This window comes from Priceomyces carsonii, assembly GCF_900007245.1.
Source record: "Priceomyces carsonii strain CBS4050 genome assembly, scaffold: Debaryomyces_carsonii_scaffold_6, whole genome shotgun sequence".
Taxonomy (NCBI): domain Eukaryota; kingdom Fungi; phylum Ascomycota; class Pichiomycetes; order Serinales; family Debaryomycetaceae; genus Priceomyces; species Priceomyces carsonii.
This window is the reverse complement of record NW_026946679.1, coordinates 359,608-380,188: the sequence shown is the minus strand read 5'-3', so window position 1 is coordinate 380,188 and position 20,581 is coordinate 359,608. Positions and strand designations below refer to the sequence as shown.

Below are 20,581 nucleotides of genomic sequence, written 5' to 3'. Positions count from 1 at the left end.
AAATACCATTGTACTCCGGATTCATTATAGATATATAGCATCAGCATGTAATCCTATTAATTTCATATATACACACAGTAGCATATCAGTAGTAGCATATCGCTGATGGAAAAGATAATCGCGCTTATCCGACATACTTCACATATATCATTGATTTCGACTTTTCAACCTACGATACACTATTATAGGTCGTCAGATATCAAGTATGCTACGAAATGTCATGATATCGAATCTAAGCCTTAAGGTTTATTCAAGTGTACTTTTTTCCAGGAGATTTTACCATGCAATAGGCTCAGGTCCTCATGGAATTGAAGGTAGATTACCAGGTAACAGAACAAAGATAGACGAAGGTGAAAATTCGAATAATCAGGTTGCAATCACGGATCCCTTTGTATTATATCAAAACTATGTGTCTCAGGGATTACTTGAAAAAGATGAACAACAATTACGGGCGATGAAAGAGTTTCAAAAATTGTATTATAGAGTAGTCGATTACATTCCACCTGAAGAGCTTCTGATCAAAATGAGTCTTCTTTTGAGGAAGATAGAGCTCAAACAAGCAGAGAGTACTTTGAGAGGTAGCGATTCCGATGTACCTACTTTCAGATTAGTATCTGTACGAAGGATATTTGGAAAAGATCCTGAGCTGGAGAAGAGGCAATTGGTGAGATATATTAATGACGATGAAGAACTTCAAAATTTTGCATCACCGATGGGACTTTTGGTGAATGGTGAAGTAGGCTGTGGCAAGTCCTTATTGATGGACATTTTTGCGACGTCCTTGCCTCATAAATCAAAGATGAGATGGCACTATAACAATTTTATTCTTTGGGTATATACTGAAATGCATAAGATCCAGCAAGAAAGAATATTGACAGCCAACTTAAACATCACAACTGGACGAGATAAAATGACTATGGAAAATGAGTTTATTCTTTTTGAGATAGCCCAAAAGATGATCAATAGGAGTACAATATTAATGCTCGACGAGTTCATGCTTCCAGACATTGCTTCTGCGAATATTGTTAAAATTCTATTCACGTACTTCTTTAAATTGGGAGGTGTATTAGTTGCAACGTCAAACAAGCTCCCTGAAGAGCTTTATTCTAATGCATTCAACAAGACTAAGTTCAAAGATTTTATTGGCATTTTACATGCCAGATGCCAATCCATAGATATGAGGTCTACAAGAGATTATAGAACATTAGCGGCCTCAGCATCATCAAATGAGCCATTTTCTGTCGTTAAGCTAGATAATCCAGACCATGAGAAACAATGGTCAACTTTAGTGAAAACACGAGCACTTGCATATCCTCCCGATTCAGAGATTGTGAAAGTAGATGTTCCTTTGAAGCTGCTCGGTAAACCCTCATCATTCACAGTGTATAACAGAACGACTCATGTTCCTTTAACATTTAATGATTCGGTTTGCTACTTGGACTACTCTTTCATATGCCAGGGACTATTTTCGTCGTCAGATTATATCAGTTTGGCATCTATTTTTAATACTATTGTCGTCGATAATGTCCCCATTATGACCATGAAGATGAAAAATGAGGCAAGGAGGTTCATTACACTTTTGGACGCAATATATGAAGCGAAATGCCAGTTCTTTATGAGAAGCGAAGTAGCCGTTGATGATTTATTCTTTCCAGATGCATTATCCTCTAAGAATCCTTCAGTTTTAAAAATATTGCAAGAAAGGCAAGATAAGATGGGAACTTTGGATGTTCAAGATGAAGAAATGTACGCAAAGACCACAATGGATATTTCAAATCCTTATAGACCGAATGTGTCGTCTTATGATGAGAATAGTACATTTAGTGATATCAAATCTACCAAAAATGGGACCTCAAATGGAAATAAGGAGGATAACAATCCAAAAGATCCTGTTGATTTCAAAGATACAAGGGCATTTACCGGAGAAGATGAAAAGTTTGCCTATAAAAGGGCAGTATCCAGGATTAAAGAGATGACAAGATCAGAAAATTGGAGGTTAAAGGCACAATGGGTTCCGATAGACGAATCAATGAGACCCTGGGAGTCTTCTTATTCTCCAGGATTGCTGAAAGGTGCACCATATACCAAAAGAAACGAAACTGTGCTTGATAGAGATATAGACAATTTGATAAATGAAAACAAGTCTCTCGACAAGATAGCAAAGCAGATATTGACAAATACGAACGCAAGAGAGTATTCAAAGAGCAAAGGCATCCCATTAGCCACTTTGAATGTAGCACTTGCACCGATTTTCAATAGTCTCAATCATTTTTGGAAAATGGGCTCATGGACAAATAAACAGGGTAAAAGGTTACGGGATTCTATACTGAAGTCCTGGATAAGATCCAGTATCAGGGATGATGACGATAAGTAATTAGAGGATCGTATTTATATATATTTTCTATAAATTTATAGATTCAATTTACCATCATATATATGGCTTCGGTCGATTTGATTTATGTGGGGATGAATACCGAGGTGCGACCTTATTGTATACACAAATGATATATTAAGAAGGAATAAACGATTATGGCTTTCATAGGCACAATATTTAAAAGGTTTAAGTCAACCACTACGATGCCAGTATTAACAGCAGAGAGACTCGTGAGACTAGCGTATAAGTATCCAGCATTACACGATTCTTGGTATTTAATAGCATGTGCTTGTCTAACGGTGGTTAATCAACCCCACGAAATTCCTAAAGTATATCACTTTGCGCTTAGACAGCAGCTTTTGGAGTCTACTTCAGGCGAAGAATGCTTGTTAACTAACAAGTTTTTGATAAAATTGGCCCAGGATTCAATTTCTTCGTCGGAAAAGTATCAGGATCTATCAGCAGTGGGGGTGAATCTCCCTGATATATTAATACCATATTCGTACTTCGATAAATTGCCATTACAGTTTAAGTATTCGAAGGGTGATGATATCCATGCTGAGCAGAGCACAATATCAGCGAAATTTCGGGAGGTTATTTTGAAAAGTGCAGCTTTGTCAGGTTTACCTAAGGCTATCAACGCTTTGATGTTATTGAAAGGTGTTACCCCAACGTCGATGAAAGCGGCCAATATCCCGGAGAGGGCACAAATAGTCAACCCAGGACATGTACGCTCCTCTTCCATAGTGCTGGAGGATATTGAAGGTACCAGATTTGAGGAGCCAACGAACCTGATTACAGAGGATACTATCGACGGACCTATCTCCGCTGAATCTTTCAATTTGAATGAACTCAAAAAAGACCTCGTACGTGGCTCCAATTTTTGGAATACAATATATACAAACAAAGTTAATGTCAGGATCAAAAGACAAATGGTAAATACTTACCCCGATCTATGGTATTTTGCATATCATCATGTATACTCTCCATTGTTGAGCTTCACGGACATATTATCAGCACGAGAGACATCTATGTGTATAGTCGCAAGCTTGATTCCCCAAGATGTAAACCCTCAATTGAAGGGACACTTAAGAGGAGCAGTGAACGTTGGAGTTACTAAAGAAGAATTAGAACAGTTGAGGTTGTTAGTATTTGATATTTGTGACTGGAGTGGAGGAGTACACTGGAAATTGGGTAAGGACGGTGTTGCAAAGTTATGATTATTGAATACTTTGAGTTACGAATCCTACGATGAATATACGCTTCACAAGATCACGAACTTACATAGATTATAAGGGTTTATATTCATTAACTATTTCAGTACAGGTGCTTGCGCTAATTTATCTATGTTCGACTGTTTGTAGCATTTCAAGTAATTAGCTAGGAAATATTTCCACCAACGTATGGTAGTCTAGAATGTCTCCCTTAGTGCAATCTAATTCTACTTTCTCTCTTAATCAATACAACCTGAAATCCACAAAACAAAAAGAATGCCACATATACAAAAACTGCATTGAATATAGTCTTAGCAACTGCTCCACCATCCTCTGGGTCATTTATTGATCCCATCATTGATTCATGCCCTGTCTTAAATAAATAACCAAGGAAAGATAATATTACCACCGCAAAGGTCGACAAAATTGTACAGCAATAAGCCTTTCCAGCAGAAACAACAGGCTTCATTATGTGTATGAGAAAACCTTCGCTATAGATACCAACAAATGGAAATAAGAAGTGCTTAATATTGTTATAGTGCTAAATAGGATATGTGGACTGGCTAATAGTTTTCGGTGTATCTTACAATTATAATATACAGTACTAATTAAATGGATGCTAAAAACTCGATATAAAACTAGCTATGAACTATATAATATACAGTAAGGCTCATGCTGACGCGTGTTTGATGACCGAGGAGTTTCGATTGTCAGAGTTACTATGGCTGGTATCATCATCGTCATCGTCATGTTGCCCCAGCGAAAATAAAATTTGACTGGAAGAGAGATTTTCGTCCACCAGTTCATAGGCACTAGCAGCTGAGTCAAATGGACCCTGCTCTGAAAATGAAAGATTTGGGTGATCAGGAAGAGTTTCAGAACCGGAATTACTAGGATCATCATGTTGTTGTCTCTTTTTCTTTATGGTTTCTATCGTCGAATAAACTTCCCTTAAAAATTGCAATCTGCCAACTGCATACTTCATGTTGGTTGCCCATTCCTCGTCCATAGAAACTCTTGACAATGAGGTAGAATATAACCTGTCTTTATATTCCAGCATAAGTTTCAAAGAATGCGCAAAATTCTCGTAAGATAAATCCCCTAACGATTCCGGCCCCCGTCCAGCGACAGCTGAGGTATCGGCATTCTCGTCCTCATTTGACAAAGGGGACGCTTTTCTAATATTCTGACCTTCGGAGAAAGTTTTGTCGTTATCGTCACTACTTACTTGACGAGACTGCAAGTCTCCATGATTTGCAGTCTCCGCAGCAACGAATGAATTGTTATTCCCTTTATGAGACAAAAAACTTGTCTCCGATTCAGCCAGGTTGTGATGTTCTAGATGACCATCACTATGATATGGACTCTTTACTGTCGAAGAAAAACTAGGATTCCCTGTGATATAATCAAACTTCAGAAAAGATCCATCTTCCTGAGTTTGCCCTAATATAGTATTGGACATATTTTTGTTCAAGTTGCTGAATCTTTCACTGTTATAATGTAGTGTCACCACTCGTTGTGCCATATATGTTTTAAAGCTCGTAATTTAGAAGTTTATTCCATCCAGATTTATGTGGTGGTGATCGTCTCGAAATTTTTTAACAGCCTCTAAGATATATTTTTGAAGTTCCACAATCACCGACCAGAAAACCCGTAGCAATTTTTATTGGATTTTCTTCAAAATAGGCGGAGAGAGAGAGATAAAGAGCCAAATAAACCTAAAAAAAAGGCAATGACAACGTCAGAGATAAAGCACACTCGTGAGAACGAAGCTTTAATAGCGACATCAGATCAGCTACTGGGGTTGATAGAATCATTTATAGAATTAGGGGTCCTTGTTCATGACAATCAAGGTACTCAGCAATCTCATGCCGCTTTGACACATAAGATTAATCAGGTAATAAATCAATTATCTGGGTTGACAGCCATGCCTTTCGTGCAGCAGTTTCCAATACCAGTGGATGTCATTTCATATATTGAAGATGGAAGAAATCCAGATATCTACACAAGAGAATTCATAGAAGTCACTGCGAAAACCAACGCAAGACTCAAAGGAAGAATGGAAGGGTTTGCAAAACTAAGAGATATTCTTGGAGACAAGCTTATGAAAGAATGCCCAAGACTTACAAAGAATATCGAAGATATTAAGCAAAGAACGAGCCGTAAGCAGGACGGATAGAATCAAGAGATGATATGACAATTGTAGTCAAATAACCATTAAGTCGATATAGATGCTGATGTGATTTCTCACATAAAAATATATAATAGAGCATGGAATCAATGAGAGAAATTCTTATAGTCAGCAGTATCACTTTGCATAATCCCGGCACTTCAATGACTAACTTTTAGTTCATGCTTAAGTTTACCTTTCAAGCTAATTCTGAACTCGCTCGAAGTCAAACGTCTGTAGTCATAGCATATATTACATTTTTAATACACAAGGGTCAACAAGGTAAAGTTCACACCAATTTCCATGCCTAGCATTTACTTCCCAAATAGGAAGTCTAAACTCTAGTAAACAGACCGCGTAGACATATCGCTCTATTTACAACAAAGTATTGACAGATCAGAGATCAAGTGTCTCGTGCCCACCATGAAAGTAGAGGAACTTATTATCGATGGGTTTAAATCATATGCAACGCGTACCGTTATTTCAGGATGGGATCCTCAGTTTAATGCTATAACGGGACTTAATGGTTCAGGGAAGTCTAATATTTTGGATGCGATTTGTTTTGTTTTAGGAATTGCCTCTATGTCAACTGTCAGAGCCTCGAACTTGCAGGATCTTATTTACAAGAGAGGACAAGCAGGAGTAACTAAAGCTAGTGTAACAATTGTCTTTGATAACGACGAAATATTAAAGTCGCCCATAGGGTTCGAAAATTGTCTGAAAATAAGTGTAACTAGACAAATCATTCTTGGGGGCTCATCAAAATATTTAATAAATGGACATAAAGCCCAACAGCAGACGGTACTTAACCTTTTTCAATCAGTTCAGCTAAATATCAACAATCCCAACTTTTTGATTATGCAAGGAAAAATTACAAAAGTTCTAAATATGAAACCATCTGAGATATTGTCATTGATTGAAGAAGCGGCAGGAACAAGAACTTTTGAGGAGAGAAAAGATCGAGCGCAGAAAACAATGGCAAAGAAGGAATCGAAATTGATCGAAATAAGGAGTTTATTGAGGGAGGAAATAGAGCCCAAGTTGGAAAAATTGAGAAGTGAAAAGAGGAACTTTCTAGAGTATCAGCAAATAAGAACAGATTTAGAAAAGTTATCCAGAATAGTAGCGGCACACGATTATTTAGATTACTCCAAAAAGTTTGACAAGTATTCCACCCTCCTCAATGAACGAGAATCTATAATGACGAATTATAATAGAGATGTCGAAAAACTTAATTTTGAAATCGAAAACTTGAATAATGACCTCAATGAGGCGAAAATGAAGAGGGATCAGGAGTTGAGGGAAGATGGTAATATTAAGGAACTCGAATTATTGGAAAACAATACTTCAGATGAGATAACAAGGCTCAATACTTCAGATGATATTTCAAGAGAAAACATGAAGGACGAAATAAGAAAGAGAAAAAAGCTCGAAGAACAGATGAAATTATTGCAAGAAAATTTAGAAAATAATATGGATGTTTACAGTAAATATGAGGCAGACTACCAAAATGCAAAGAACCGATTATCACATTTAGAGGAAGAATTTAACAAGAAAGAAGAGCTTTTATCGACCTTATCAACTGGTATTTCATCAAAAGGAGGTGCAGAAGGTGGCTATATGTCACAGCTTAAAGAGGCAAAGGAAAAATTAAACCAATCGACAAACATAATCAAACAAGCCACATTGAAAATAAATCACATATCAAATCAGTTGAAGAACGATAAACCGAAATTAGAAAAAGCCAAGCAGGAGAACAGAACCTTGACACAGGAACTTGAACGCTACACGAATGAAATTAGCAAAAAGGAAGATGAACTATCACTGCTCGGTTATGACAATGACAAGATCTCACAATTGAGAAAAAGTGAGCAAGATCTTCAAAGAAATATCAATAAACTTAATAATGATTTAAATTCATTAAGACGAGAAGTTGGAAGCGTAGAATTCACATATTCGCCACCTTGCACTAATTTCAACGATAAAAGTGTTAAGGGTACAGCAGCGCAACTTTTCACGTTATCGGAATCCGCGTCCGATAAAGCTTTGGCGCTTCAAGTATGTGCCGGCGGAAGGCTATATAACGTGATTGTGGACACTTCTGATGTCGCTGCCCAGTTGCTAGAGAAGGGTCAATTGAGAAAGAGAGTCACCATCATCCCGCTTGATAAGATAAGTGCTCATACTATTAGTGAAAAGTCTGTGAATTATGCTAAGAAGTTAAAACCTAACAAGGTAGACTTAGCGCTAAACATGATTGATTTTGAAGACGAGCTTACGAAAGCTATGCAATATATTTTTGGAACCACATTTATTTGTAACGACCCCGAAACTGCTAAAGTAGTAACCTTTGATCCCAATATTAGAGCAAGATCAATTACACTTGAAGGAGATGTGTATGATCCTGAAGGAAATTTATCTGGAGGATCAAGAAAGAACAACTCTTCTATTCTTATTACCATGCAAAAGTATAACAATTTGAGCAAACAAATCGAAAAGTTGGAGATAGAATTGACGCAAGTTCGGGCAAGCCTTCACTCATTTGAAGCTCTTGGGGCCAAAACAAAAGCGTCAAGAAATCAACTTGAGCTTCTCAAACATGAGTCTGAACTACTTGCTAGGAAATTGGATAACAGTCCGTGTTCTTTAGATTTGAAAAATTTTGCGAGATTAGAGGAAGAGTTGAAGGAACTTCAGGATCAAATAAAGAATGAAGAGGAGAATTCAAAAAGGTACGATTTAGAAATCAAGTCAACTGAAAAAGATATGAAGGAGTTTAGTAGCGATAAGGGGTCCAAATTGAAAAAGCTACAAGTAGAAGTTGACAAGATGAGAGATACACTAGTGAAACAACAGGAACAGATTGACCATCAATCAGAAAAATACCAACTGATTCAACTTGAGAACGAGCAGCTCAAAACTGATTTGGTCAATCTCAAGGAGAATTTACAAACTTCCAATGTCACTATACTGGAACTTGACGAGCACTTGAGCTCCTTAGGTGTTAAGATCAAAGAACAAACTGCAATTTTGAAAAATATAAGGGTGGAATTGGAAGAAAAGAAAGCTAATTTACTTGGGTTGAGTGAAGAAGTTAATGAATTAAAAGAAATTATAAAGGTCAAAAATGAAAAGTTGAGCGGGATAAAATTAGAAATCCAAAAAATGAATCATGAGCTAGAGAAGTCGTCCTCTATCACAGAAAATTTGAGAAAGCATTTGGATGAGCTTATTCAGGAACATGAGTGGGTTACTGACTCTAACGTATTGGATAATATTGTACAAAATTATCCTCACATTAATTTAGAGGAATGCCACGAGCAATGTACTGTATTGCAAGAGAAATATGAGGTTTTGAAACGTAAGGTCAACACAAATATCATGAGCATGATTGATAATGTTGAAAAGAAAGAAACTTCATTGAAGCAGATGGTCAAAACAATTGAAAAAGATAAAACAAAGATAGTCAACACAGTTGAAAAGCTTAATGGATACAAACGTGATACATTGAACACAACATACCAAAAGGTGTCCGTTGATTTCGGTAATATTTTTGCAGATTTATTACCAGGATCCTTCGCCAAATTAGTCCCTGTTGATACCCAAGACGTCACCAAGGGTCTAGAAGTAAAGGTTAAACTCGGAAATGTTTGGAAAGAGAGTTTAGTGGAGCTATCAGGCGGCCAAAGGTCCTTAATTGCGCTATCCTTAATTTTGGCATTGTTGCAATTTAAACCTGCGCCCATGTATATTTTGGACGAGGTTGACGCAGCATTAGACTTATCACACACGCAAAACATCGGTCATTTGATTAAAACAAGATTTCATGGTTCTCAATTCATCGTCGTATCTTTAAAGGAAGGCATGTTCACCAATGCTAATCGAGTTTTCAGAACGAGATTCCAAGACGGCACATCAGTTGTTTCTGTAATGTAGCAGGAATATTTTGCTGTACCTTGAAGAACGATTAAATCTCTGGATTTTTATAGAGAGCAGATTCGTAGCATCCTTTTCTGCCACTTTTAGTTTCAGTTCTTTATTTAAAATTTTATTAATACATTAAATATCAAGAATAAAATGGAGGGAAAACCGAAGCAAAACTTGACTTACTAAAAAAACAAAATTGCCAACCAATTTAAAAGCACCAACAACTTTACTAAAATTCGCTGGAAGTATATCATACAAATTTACAATGTGTGATTGCTAAAGCCCTAAGTATGACAAACGTGATATTAAGAGGGGCCCATATGGTGAAACCACTTAGGTCTGATGAATTATGCATGCTGACTATGTATAGCCACCTCATGTAACATATTAGAATAAACTCAGCCATCTCCTGTTTAAAAGGAGTACACCAGAACTCGCAGTTGGGTTTACGCTACTCAATATGGCTATCTTCACTCTGCTGATAAACAATTGAAATTGTCCACTTCTACCGATCTGAACAAGATCTTTTTTTTTTTGGACACTTTAGGGTTGGCGCTATTCAAAACATTGGATACTATTTACACTTTGAAAATACTAAAGATATCTGTAGCCATTTCGATGTTAACCGTCCACTAAAAACTGTTCTAGATACTTTTCTTAGAAAGTCTCATAATCGAAACTTGGCTGCGAAACTTTTTAGGATATCTCAATAGAAACAAGCTGCGAGGATGAAAACTAAAAAGCTTGCCCTCAGTAAACCTTATGTCAATTATATTAATTCCAGCCCTTTTATACAACAGTTTTTCTAGAAATAACCATTGGCTGCATGAGAGTTACCTCTCAGTTGCCATATCAGTGCGACTCTAAATTTTTATGCTCCCTATTACCTTTCTACTACCACTCGCAGTCTCGTCGGGATTGCACAACAATTTGGGACATTCTCTCTCGATTAAGCTCTTATTCAGTTATGAATAATATTTGTCGGTATTATCAATCTTTAATGGCTTGCAACCAATTCGAAGGTCATAGTTTCGTGATATATTATTCCCGGAGCTTTCCTAACATGAAATGAATGTTTTGATCGCAAAACAGTGCAGATGAAGATCATAATTATTGTCTCTAAAATTCTATTAATAGGAGGCATGGGATCCAAAGTTAATATCAAAGTAGTCATCCCAAAGGAATGCAAAATCGATATCTGGTTCATTAAGTGAGAGATCGGCGCCCTTCTGCTCATCTTGGCGGAAAATGGGAAAGTCAAATCTTTGGTTGAAGTAGGGAATGAGATAGGTTTTGATGATATGATAAGACTTACTCTTAAAGAAATCTGCCTCGGGATTTGTCTTCAAATTATCGTACACATTCCAGAACTTCTCATTCAATGAGGCAATCACTTGTGGTTCCAGTAGTTTCTGTTGGGACAAACCAAGCCATTCCACTAAGGGATTGAATTGAGAACTTTGGAGAAATGTAACGAATTCAACACCAGTAATTACCCCTTCATATATCCTAGTGTACAATGAGGAAACGAGTACAGAAACTTTTACCAATGCATTATAAATCGAGGAAGATATTATACTCCACAAGTCAGATTGATGAGTGTTGGTCATTAGGTCCGACGCTAGCCTAAAGATTGTCAATCCATACGCAAAAGCTTGCATATATTGCTTCGTCCTTAAAGAGCGGTCTTTATCTTCAATGAGAATCGAAGAAAATTTAAAATGAGTGGAGAAAAGTTTCACCATTAAATCGATTCGAAGTCTAAACTCTTCTAATCTTTCTTTGACATTACTTGGGTCATTGAGCAATTGCTCAATTGAATTCATACTTACCAATAAGCTATTACTGTCATTGATGAAGCTAAATATATTTTCTCTGGAGATTCCTTCAGGTTTATGAGAGTCTCTGATGATTGAGCTCAATATTTTCACCCAGCAAATCTTCATAGCTAGCACTCGCATTGACGGGATCTCTTTTATGATGGATTTTTCACCGCCAAGATTAACCAAAATATTAAGCTCCTCTTCGGGAACAGGGAATGATACACCAGCGTCAAAACATAATGACGAATACATTGACAATACCATCACCCACAACTGTTTCCAGGAAAATATCTCTGATGCAGTTAAAAAATCCTTTGCATTAGGACACTCAGTCGTTAATCCATGATATCTTAAGATCTGTGCCACAGAATTTAGTCTCAGCAACATGTATTCTTCTACCCGGTACCCTTCGCGGCTGAATCGTCTATAATGAATATAGAGAATGTTAGCTCGTACCATGAACAAGGTGGAAGAGTCAGGAGTCTCTAGAGATGAGAGTATTCTTCCTGCAATATCACTGAGTTTACTTGGAACATCGAGTTTACCGCTTCGAATATCCTTCAGGATCTCATCATCTCCTATATGATCTGGTCTTAGAAATGTAACATAAGCACTCCGTAAAACGACCAAAAGCTCTGCCAAGATCACATAATGCTTACTTTCTTTGATCTTGAGCTTCTCCTTGCCATTCGTATCTATTATTGTCCATACGTCCAGTAGGAACCGATCTTTTTCAAGAATCGCACTCGATGAGGGCCCATATTCAAAGAACCTATTTATTAATGGTAAAACAAATGAAAGCTCGGGAAATAATATTTTAGCCTGCTCTACCTCTTTATTGATATTCACAGTGTCCACTACACTCACATCGCCTTCACCATCTTTAATAGACGTTCTAGGACCCTTAGTTTGTATACCAGAGTATTCAGAGATAAATCGACGACAATACGAGTCATTGACAATATTAGCCTTCATAGACGTTGGACCGGTACGAACAAGTCTCCCATGGTCTATCAACATGGTATCATACTTCAGAGTTAGCTTCAAATCCACTCCATCTTCATCTTCGCGCGGCAGCTTATCAAAAGCGATCAAGGAGGGATCATTAAATTTGAGCAGAACCAAAGTCTCCAAGTACTTGATTCTTTCTTGACTGGCCTTTAACTCCTCCGTCAAGAGGGCTGTTTGAGCATTCTTTGTACTTATAGTTGGCTCTTCAAATTGCTCGTAGACGCATAGATCGACGGTCTTGCTCTTGACACAATTCATACAAGGGGTCCCCCTATCACATTTCCGCTTCTTCTTTCGACATGCAAAGCATGATCTAGGTGTCCTTGTCCTCGTTTTCTGGATTACACGTAGCTTAGACCCCATGTTGCTTTAAGAATGGAAAGAAACCATGAACTATAACGAAACGGCGGAACTTAGGTATTATATGAAGGAACTTGATAAAAACATTGATTTAAGAGGTTTCTATTTATAAAAGCTGCGTGGTGATACATAGCTATATAAAGGTTCTACTGATACGCTGTAGTGTCTAGGACGCTCATTTCTGTCACTGGGATCTATATGACATGCAAAATCGAATTAATGGACCAGAGTAGACTGTTAAGCCCAGCATACGGTGTCCCTTGAAGATGAAAGCTCTCTCAATATTGATGAGTATATAGGAAGGCGTACATTACAACTAGTTTTTATCTTTATTGGTCATAAAATTATTATTTAAATAGCTCAAGCTGATACCAATTTATCATTAGCTAGCATTCCCAGTAAAAGAATCACATCTATTTAGTATCAACTCTGTTAATATGCAGAGCAGTGTCTTTCATAACATAAAAAATTGTGCGTACTATGATGTCCTTATATTTTAAGCCAGTCACGTAAAGACATTAATGACATTTGCCATGCCATGAATAAGGTAACGAATCCGAGCGAAACATTTAAGATAAACATTGAAGTATACCCATGCAACTCAAGAGTTTGAATTACGGGATCGCTTGACTCCATGAGAATTAATCCTCCACAGAGTAACGAAAAGCTCACTAATAATTCTGTAATTGGTTTACCAGGTTGAATCATGGAATTCCTAACTGGAGAGATAATTACAAGCAAGTATGTGACTAATCTGAAAGCGCAACCAAACATAAATAACATGCCCCATAAATTATGAATTTCCGTTGATAACATCAGCTCCTGAGCATGCTTTGACATAAGATATCCGGTCCAGAAAATAGTCAATATTGGGAAGGGATTGGGAGAGAATCCAGGAGAAGCCTTTATCACTCTTTCAATGTCAGAATCAGATTCGGGCTTATCCTTCAAATAAGTCTCCAAATGAAAAATGGCTTGTTCTTTACGCCATTGGTTTGATTTGATCTCTGTTAAGACACCACAAAGTCCACATCCGATGAAAATGAAGGCAAGTGAAGCATGTTGAAGGTCCTTAGCAGAGAACGGCTTACCTGCATTAGATAAATGTTCCAAAAACACATTAGTGGAACCGTAAATGAAAATCATAATGCATTCCACCATTTCCATGGAACAAAGTCCCGAGGATTGTACTCTATTCCAATGTGATCTAGTGAGATCATTTTGAGTGACAAATTTGTGATTCCAAGCCCAACCAAGATGGGAAAAACCGCCACAATAACGAGAGAGTGTGAGTATTCCATATAAAAGGAACACCTCACCCTTGATGAAATGAGCCAAAAGATTGAAGACAGCTTTACCCTTTCCTAATACCAAGAAAGTTGCTACTCCTGTTGGCATGTAGATGCAAAAATAAATCAACTGCCCCCATTGAAGCAAGCTGAAGGCAAGGGATGACACAGATCCTAAATAAAGAACCACTGAAGCTACCACATAATTACGTGTAATATTTTCAAGAAAAGATGATAATTTATTCATTGATTTATTAAGTCCTTTTAAATGGTGCAATGGCAATTCTTCAGATGAATCGTTGTCGCTATGAAGAATACTCTCAGAATCCCTAAATTCCTCATAATTTTGGTGAAGATTGTGCAAATCATGACGTGATAAGTCATGGAGGACCATATGAGATACATTACTGTTAATACTATTATAAGTATTCTTGTTTTCTTGAATTTTATGGATGTAGCGAGTAATCGCGAACGTTATAGTCATTAGATTTCCAGCAAATAACAAAAACGTCATTTTATGATAAACATTTCCTGGGTACAATTGATTTGGAAGGGTTTCAATAAAGACTCGATAACTAAAGACCCCTGCACTTATTGATGCGCTGTGAAGTAACAAAATTCCCAAGTGTATTGTATACCTCTTTGAATTGTTTAACACTAAAGTCAAAGGATATAAAAATATGAAATCCCCCCAAACGAACAAGATATGGGCCCAAAGCCAGGCAGTAGACCCGCCTCCATTGAAGTAAGATTTTTGAGCTCTAAAGTTTGTCCACCATTCACGTTCTTCAGGAAGTAGATCAGTTTCCAATATTGGAACACCATGTTGATGATGTGCAACATAATGAGGGACTGGAGATGCGGACGAATGCACATCAGCCACGGGTGTCATAGAGCCAATCTCATGCTGAGAATCATCTTGCGAATATAAATCATTGTCACGATAAATTAATTCTATTCCGTTTCTTTTTGTGACAGCAGTTTGCAGCCAAGTCTTTGATCTTTTATTTAAGTTTTTTGAGCCCCGAGAGAAGTCGATCTCATCGTAACTCAATGAGACGTTAATGCACACTAGTGCAATTACCACTTGATGTAAGAGCATTTCTATAAATCTTTTCTTTCAAGGAACAGTGACCATTGAAAATGAGTGAAAGGGGACTGATGTCGCAAGACTTATATACCATGAACATCGGCAAAGCTGGTACAGAATTTATAATCAACCATCTGGGTGGGAAACATGAAGCTCTTTTATGCGGTGTGAGCGGACTTAATGAGAACTCAAGAGCCAAGCGGTCATCGCGGACTTTTATCCTGTACATAGATAATATCAACTTCAAGATGACACCATAAAGGTTCTTTTGTGACTAGAAGAACCTTCTTACTGCTATTAATAGCATAATGAAAGGGTTCTGATAGTACAGCTACACAGCTGCACAGTTATTAATAGCTATGCTAATAATAGCAAGTGAGAGGGCTTCGATAAGTCAGTCTGTATACGGTAACTTTTGGCTAACGGATGCTATTTGCCAACATATACTCACGAGACTACATGATGTGATAAGTGATGCGAAATTAGATCAGTTGAGTTTGCAAGCATGACTGCAATCGAATGCTGACATTTGATAGTATCTAACTTCTAGTGTCTACATTTCCAGAAAGATTTGTGGTTCAATCATCACGCCCAAAAGACTCATCAAATTAGTCGTCCAGGAGAAAACAAAGTTTCACCAGATTCGTTGGATGCTAGGTGGCTGACCTCTAATTCAGCCTCGCTTCCTAGGGTAAAGCCAAATCCTTCGTAGATGTATGGAAGAAAATATACTTTCAAAATGTGATAACATTTGCAGCCAAAACAAATCGACTCGAAATTCGGCTGCAACCCCACGTATACTGCTCTTAGTGTTTTGCGAGATGGGCTGTGACTGAGACTTTATAATTAACATTACAAGTATTATCTCCTGTCGTAATAATTTCCACTATGTCACATTTTTGTAGCTTTGAATTTAATTGCTTCACTATTTTTGTTTGTATGAAGTTACTCTCTGCACCTGAATCTATCATTGCAAGGTAATAGATTGTTTTAATATTGCAAAATCTAAACAGGTGAATGCTGGAGATGAGAAAAATTCTTGAAGATAATGCTTGCACAATGTGAAGACCGTTGCCAAAGTATATAAGCACGAGATTTCCCAATAGTAGAAGATTACATTCTACTGGGATTCTAGGTAGTAGCACACTATACATAAGATTAGAGTAGTCAAGTATTCATTAGAATCACAAAAGTACAATAGTAACCTTTTCAAATAACTATTTAGAACTCCCTATGAACCTCACAAGTTGCAGCGTTGCTTTCAGATTCAAGAGTCAAAATAACCGTATACATGGATTGAGAAAGCATGCAGGCTTCTTGAAAAGATGAAAGCTAAATAGATCCGCGAATAGCTACTATTCTGTGTTCATTTATTTAGATTTCGACGTGGTAATAGTACCCCTGTACGTGTATCGATCCAAAGATTAAAATGGGGATATAGTTGGTGAAAATTGTCTTATAAGGCTTCGCTATGAGGCACGCAGGATCTAATATTATCGCGATATTCTAGTCACGTGACTTTGAATAACAGATCAGTCAAAGTCATGAAATCTGTCTGTTGCTTTTATCATATCCTCAAATAGCTCATATTTCTCTTTTTGATGCCTTAAGTAAAGCTAATTATGTATCAGGTGGTACTAATTTAGGATTTGTCATTAAAGCTCTTTGTTTCTGACTGCAGTATTGAACTCTTATTTTTTCCGCCTAAACATCGCAAAAAATAAATTTAGTGAATCTCTCTTGATCCGAATCTATATTTAATTTGTAGCAATAAAAATTAATGTCACACTTGAAGAGGTGTAGCTACAATAGGATTCGCCGATGTCTTTCGCTGCATTCGAACAAACGTCCTGAAAGCTATATCGCAAAACTTAGAAAGGATTTAAACGACCAAAATAATGTCAACAAAAGATCTGGAATTAAGGTTACAAACCTGGGTGATGGCTTAAAAGCTACAAAGGATCTTCTTCAAAAAAAGAAAGCCAATAGTTCTACTTTTTTTGACCCAGCTAATACGTCATTAAATTTATTATTAGATAATAAGACATTGTATTCAAGCATCTTGAATGACACATTGGATAGAACTATGAAAAGATTTGATATTGCTTCGAAAAATTGGCTTAGTACATTTGAAAGTGTCATTTCGAAAGACCAAAGATTTCAGGTTAAAAAAGGGAGCAAAGAGGCAGAAGTTGAAAAGGCGCTTCTTGAAGCTTTTGAAAATGCTACCATATCATCTATAAAAGCGAATGAACCAATTCGAATAGGTGATTTAGTTGCTCTACATGAAGACTCGAGTAACTTGTTTCTTATAGTTGCCTGTCCTACTTCACTCAGCTCAAATTCATATACTTTCATCAATAATGAAGGCGAGATAGTATTCGGGCCAAAGCTGCTAATAAAACTTAGAGTACCTGGAGTTGTACCTTCGAAGTACACTGCCATAATCCAAACATTTGTCCAACTTGAGAGAAAGCACATGAATATTGCACCCATTGGTGTTTCTGATTCTAGTTTCTCAAGATCAAATGATGCATTGCCAAAAGAGCTCAGGACTCTGAATGAGACTCCTGAAAATTTTAATGTTGAGGGTCAAAAAGGAAACCCTGACGTTGAAAGTGATTTGATAGTTGCTCAGGCATCCTCACAGCTTCTCACAAACTCAAATGTCAATACATACGTGGTTCCAATCAAAGCAAGGCAGCTTTACAGCAAGGGTTTAGTCCAATTATCTCTTAAAGTTTTTGAAGAATTACCTGAAATATCCAAAAAATTAGAAATATTGCATAAGGTTTTACAATTTGATTTGAATAACGATACTTTAGATTCGCCAAAAGATTATTCAATATTCCAACTTTTACTGTTTCTTGACATGATTGAGCTACCTCTCCTGAATAAGAAACTTAGTTTAGAGGATTATAAATTTCTCAACGAGAGTCTTAGCAAAGAGTTTGCCCAAGATATTACAACTTCTGAAATCGGTGCAGTCGTTCCATCGAGGGAATCTGGATCCGTATTCGTTTTTGAAAATCATCCTATTGCATCGTATTTGGCTCTTGTATTATCATTAAAAAAACAACCGAGATCATGGATTATTAATCAAAGAAATAAAAGTGATCCACCCTTGAGCGTAAGTGTTTTGCCGGCAAGAAATATTCCCTTCCTTTCAGAGATGGTAAAGTATCTCAAATTTGACAAAGGTAAAGACCATTTTGCAAATTTTGTCATAAAAAAGATGAACGAGAAACTGGAAAGTGAATCAACAAAATACTATGATGAAATAATTCACCTCTTTAAAGGTTACGTTGCAGGAAATTTTGAAAACGATCCGGAGATTGAAACACTTTTAGTGGACATAATTAGATTGATAGATAAAAGCTCTACTACTCAATTCAAAAACATGCCCGCGTACTCATATGAGTACTCAATGGCCAGAGCTTATGAAATTCTTCAAACACTTGATAACAAAAATGGCGCAATTCATAATCCCATTTGTTGGAGTTATAGATCACAAACTCCAGCAATTTCAACAATGAATCAAATGCGATATGAATACTACAATTACTTGGATAGTAATTATTCTAGGAAGGACATAGAAAAGCTTCCAGTGGGAGATACTGTTTGTGACGGAGATGTTCCTTTGATGCTCGGTTCTTTCGAGAATCCCATATCTCATCGAGAAACACTGCTTCCAACAGACTTCTTTCCGTCTGATCCTTTTCAAGGAACTAGAGAGGACTTCACTAATATTCCAATATACTGTATTGACTCAGAGTCTGCACATGAAATAGATGATGGAATCTCATTGCATACAGCAGAGGGAAAATATGTTGTGTCAGTTCACATAGCACACCCTACTTCATATATGCGGCCTACATCTATAATAAGCCAAATCGCCCTTTCAAAAGGGTCGACTGTATATTTGCCCGAAGGTCCGACAATGATGCTCCCGAATTTGATATCACAGTTAGCAGGTCTTGGTGTGGATGGATATCCAACCAGAACCTTCGTAATTCAATATGAATTAGACAAGGATGCAATTGACTCCTATATCCTGAGGAAGAATCATAATAAAGATTATAAGCCTGAAGTTTCTTTATCAAAACTGATTGTTAAGCAAATTAAGGAATCGGCAAGGATAAAACTAGGCGTGGCGAAGAAGTTTCCTCAAAACTTCACGTACGCTAAAGTGAATGAGTTATTAAGTGACTCCGAAAATATTTCGAAGTTTAAGCGTCGCTCTGCAGATGAGGATGTAACTAATCTTTTCAAATTGTTTAATATCGCAACTATTCTTAATGATGCAAGAATAATGGTTGGAAATGGATTAGAGATGAATTCTTCTAAGTCTTCAATCGTTGTTGAATATAGTGATACATCAACCGCTGATACAAATGAACAATTTTGTAAAACAGATTCCTCTTATGAAATACGCCTAGATGGTGATAATCCTAAAACTATCAAAATACTCAATAATCAGGATCAGGGCCATGACTCTTTGTCACAGATGTTAGTATCGCATTTTATGATTTTTGCAAATTTCGCAGCTTCAATCTTTGCAAAAACAAATGGGATACCTGTGATCTACAGAAGTCAACAAATGCAGTTAAATAAGACAATAACAGATGAAATTACGAAGTTGTGTAGAGGAATATACCAGAAAGGAACAGATTTATCGGTGGAGCAAGTGAGTCAAATAATATCTGTGTTGACGGGAGCAAAATTGGGAACGGTACTGAAAAAGCATGAATCATTGGGATTAGAGAGTTATGCGACAGTAACTTCACCTTTAAGGCGATTTGTGGATATGGTGAACCATTGGATGTTTGAAGAATACTTGAATAAACAGAAATCTTTCGACGGCTATCAATTGGAATTTATTGCTACTCAATTACAAAGTCATGAAATGATCAATAAAAAGATGCAACTGTTGTCTGATAAATTTTGGGAGGGGATATTTTTAAGGACCTACTGTAAGCTATTGAACGGAGGCAAAGTTAAAGACCCAATCCAATTCAAATTACTTATTAAGAGCAGCCCTAAGTTTGGACCTGTATCGGTAGATGTACTAGGATTCAATAATTTGAGAGCTAAGTTAGAGAATACATCAGACTTTATTGAAGCCTTCAACCTAGGAAAGATCAAAATTGGATCAATATTGGATTCTGACAAATTGAGGATTACCAAAATAGATTTTATCGAAGATGAATTAACCTTCGAGTTTAAACAATGAAGATTCTAATATATTGTAAATAGTTAAAGTGAAAAATGTATATATGTATTCTTACGCATTTCTCGTAATAAATAAAGATTAGACTTGAAG

The 20,581-nt window shown here is 36.8% G+C and overlaps 10 protein-coding genes across 10 annotated transcripts; 5 read left to right on the top strand and 5 right to left on the bottom strand.

Moving 5' to 3' along the window:
• Positions 1-205: 205 nt before the first annotated feature.
• On the top strand, positions 206-2,374 carry AFG1 (Afg1p; the record flags this gene model as incomplete). The annotated part of the gene is made up of 1 exon (XM_062955300.1): positions 206-2,374. One exon carries the CDS (start codon positions 206-208, stop codon positions 2,372-2,374), a length of 2,169 nt encoding a protein of 722 aa, XP_062811916.1.
• Positions 2,375-2,529: 155 nt separating this feature from the next.
• PRCAT00005241001 (carboxymuconolactone decarboxylase family protein) lies at positions 2,530-3,594 on the top strand (the record flags this gene model as incomplete). Its single annotated transcript, XM_062955298.1, has 1 exon — positions 2,530-3,594. The coding sequence occupies one exon, from the start codon at positions 2,530-2,532 to the stop codon at positions 3,592-3,594; it is 1,065 nt and encodes a 354-aa protein (XP_062811915.1).
• Positions 3,595-3,799: 205 nt separating this feature from the next.
• PRCAT00005240001 (uncharacterized protein) lies at positions 3,800-4,057 on the bottom strand (the record flags this gene model as incomplete). Its single annotated transcript, XM_062955297.1, has 1 exon — positions 3,800-4,057. One exon carries the CDS (start codon positions 4,055-4,057, stop codon positions 3,800-3,802), a length of 258 nt encoding a protein of 85 aa, XP_062811914.1.
• Positions 4,058-4,258: 201 nt separating this feature from the next.
• On the bottom strand, positions 4,259-5,113 carry PRCAT00005239001 (uncharacterized protein; the record flags this gene model as incomplete). Its single annotated transcript, XM_062955296.1, has 1 exon — positions 4,259-5,113. One exon carries the CDS (start codon positions 5,111-5,113, stop codon positions 4,259-4,261), a length of 855 nt encoding a protein of 284 aa, XP_062811913.1.
• Positions 5,114-5,320: 207 nt separating this feature from the next.
• Positions 5,321-5,767, top strand: MED10 (mediator complex subunit; the record flags this gene model as incomplete). Its single annotated transcript, XM_062955295.1, has 1 exon — positions 5,321-5,767. One exon carries the CDS (start codon positions 5,321-5,323, stop codon positions 5,765-5,767), a length of 447 nt encoding a protein of 148 aa, XP_062811912.1.
• Positions 5,768-6,181: 414 nt separating this feature from the next.
• SMC2 (condensin subunit) lies at positions 6,182-9,694 on the top strand (the record flags this gene model as incomplete). The annotated part of the gene is made up of 1 exon (XM_062955294.1): positions 6,182-9,694. One exon carries the CDS (start codon positions 6,182-6,184, stop codon positions 9,692-9,694), a length of 3,513 nt encoding a protein of 1,170 aa, XP_062811911.1.
• A 1,121-nt stretch (positions 9,695-10,815) lies between these two features.
• On the bottom strand, positions 10,816-12,882 carry PRCAT00005236001 (Zn(II)2Cys6 transcription factor domain-containing protein; the record flags this gene model as incomplete). The annotated part of the gene is made up of 1 exon (XM_062955293.1): positions 10,816-12,882. One exon carries the CDS (start codon positions 12,880-12,882, stop codon positions 10,816-10,818), a length of 2,067 nt encoding a protein of 688 aa, XP_062811910.1.
• A 486-nt stretch (positions 12,883-13,368) lies between these two features.
• PRCAT00005235001 (uncharacterized protein) lies at positions 13,369-15,270 on the bottom strand (the record flags this gene model as incomplete). The annotated part of the gene is made up of 1 exon (XM_062955292.1): positions 13,369-15,270. The coding sequence occupies one exon, from the start codon at positions 15,268-15,270 to the stop codon at positions 13,369-13,371; it is 1,902 nt and encodes a 633-aa protein (XP_062811909.1).
• Positions 15,271-16,064: 794 nt separating this feature from the next.
• Positions 16,065-16,412, bottom strand: PRCAT00005234001 (uncharacterized protein; the record flags this gene model as incomplete). Its single annotated transcript, XM_062955291.1, has 1 exon — positions 16,065-16,412. One exon carries the CDS (start codon positions 16,410-16,412, stop codon positions 16,065-16,067), a length of 348 nt encoding a protein of 115 aa, XP_062811908.1.
• Positions 16,413-17,038: 626 nt separating this feature from the next.
• MSU1 (Msu1p) lies at positions 17,039-20,491 on the top strand (the record flags this gene model as incomplete). Its single annotated transcript, XM_062955290.1, has 1 exon — positions 17,039-20,491. One exon carries the CDS (start codon positions 17,039-17,041, stop codon positions 20,489-20,491), a length of 3,453 nt encoding a protein of 1,150 aa, XP_062811907.1.
• Positions 20,492-20,581: the final 90 nt, after the last annotated feature.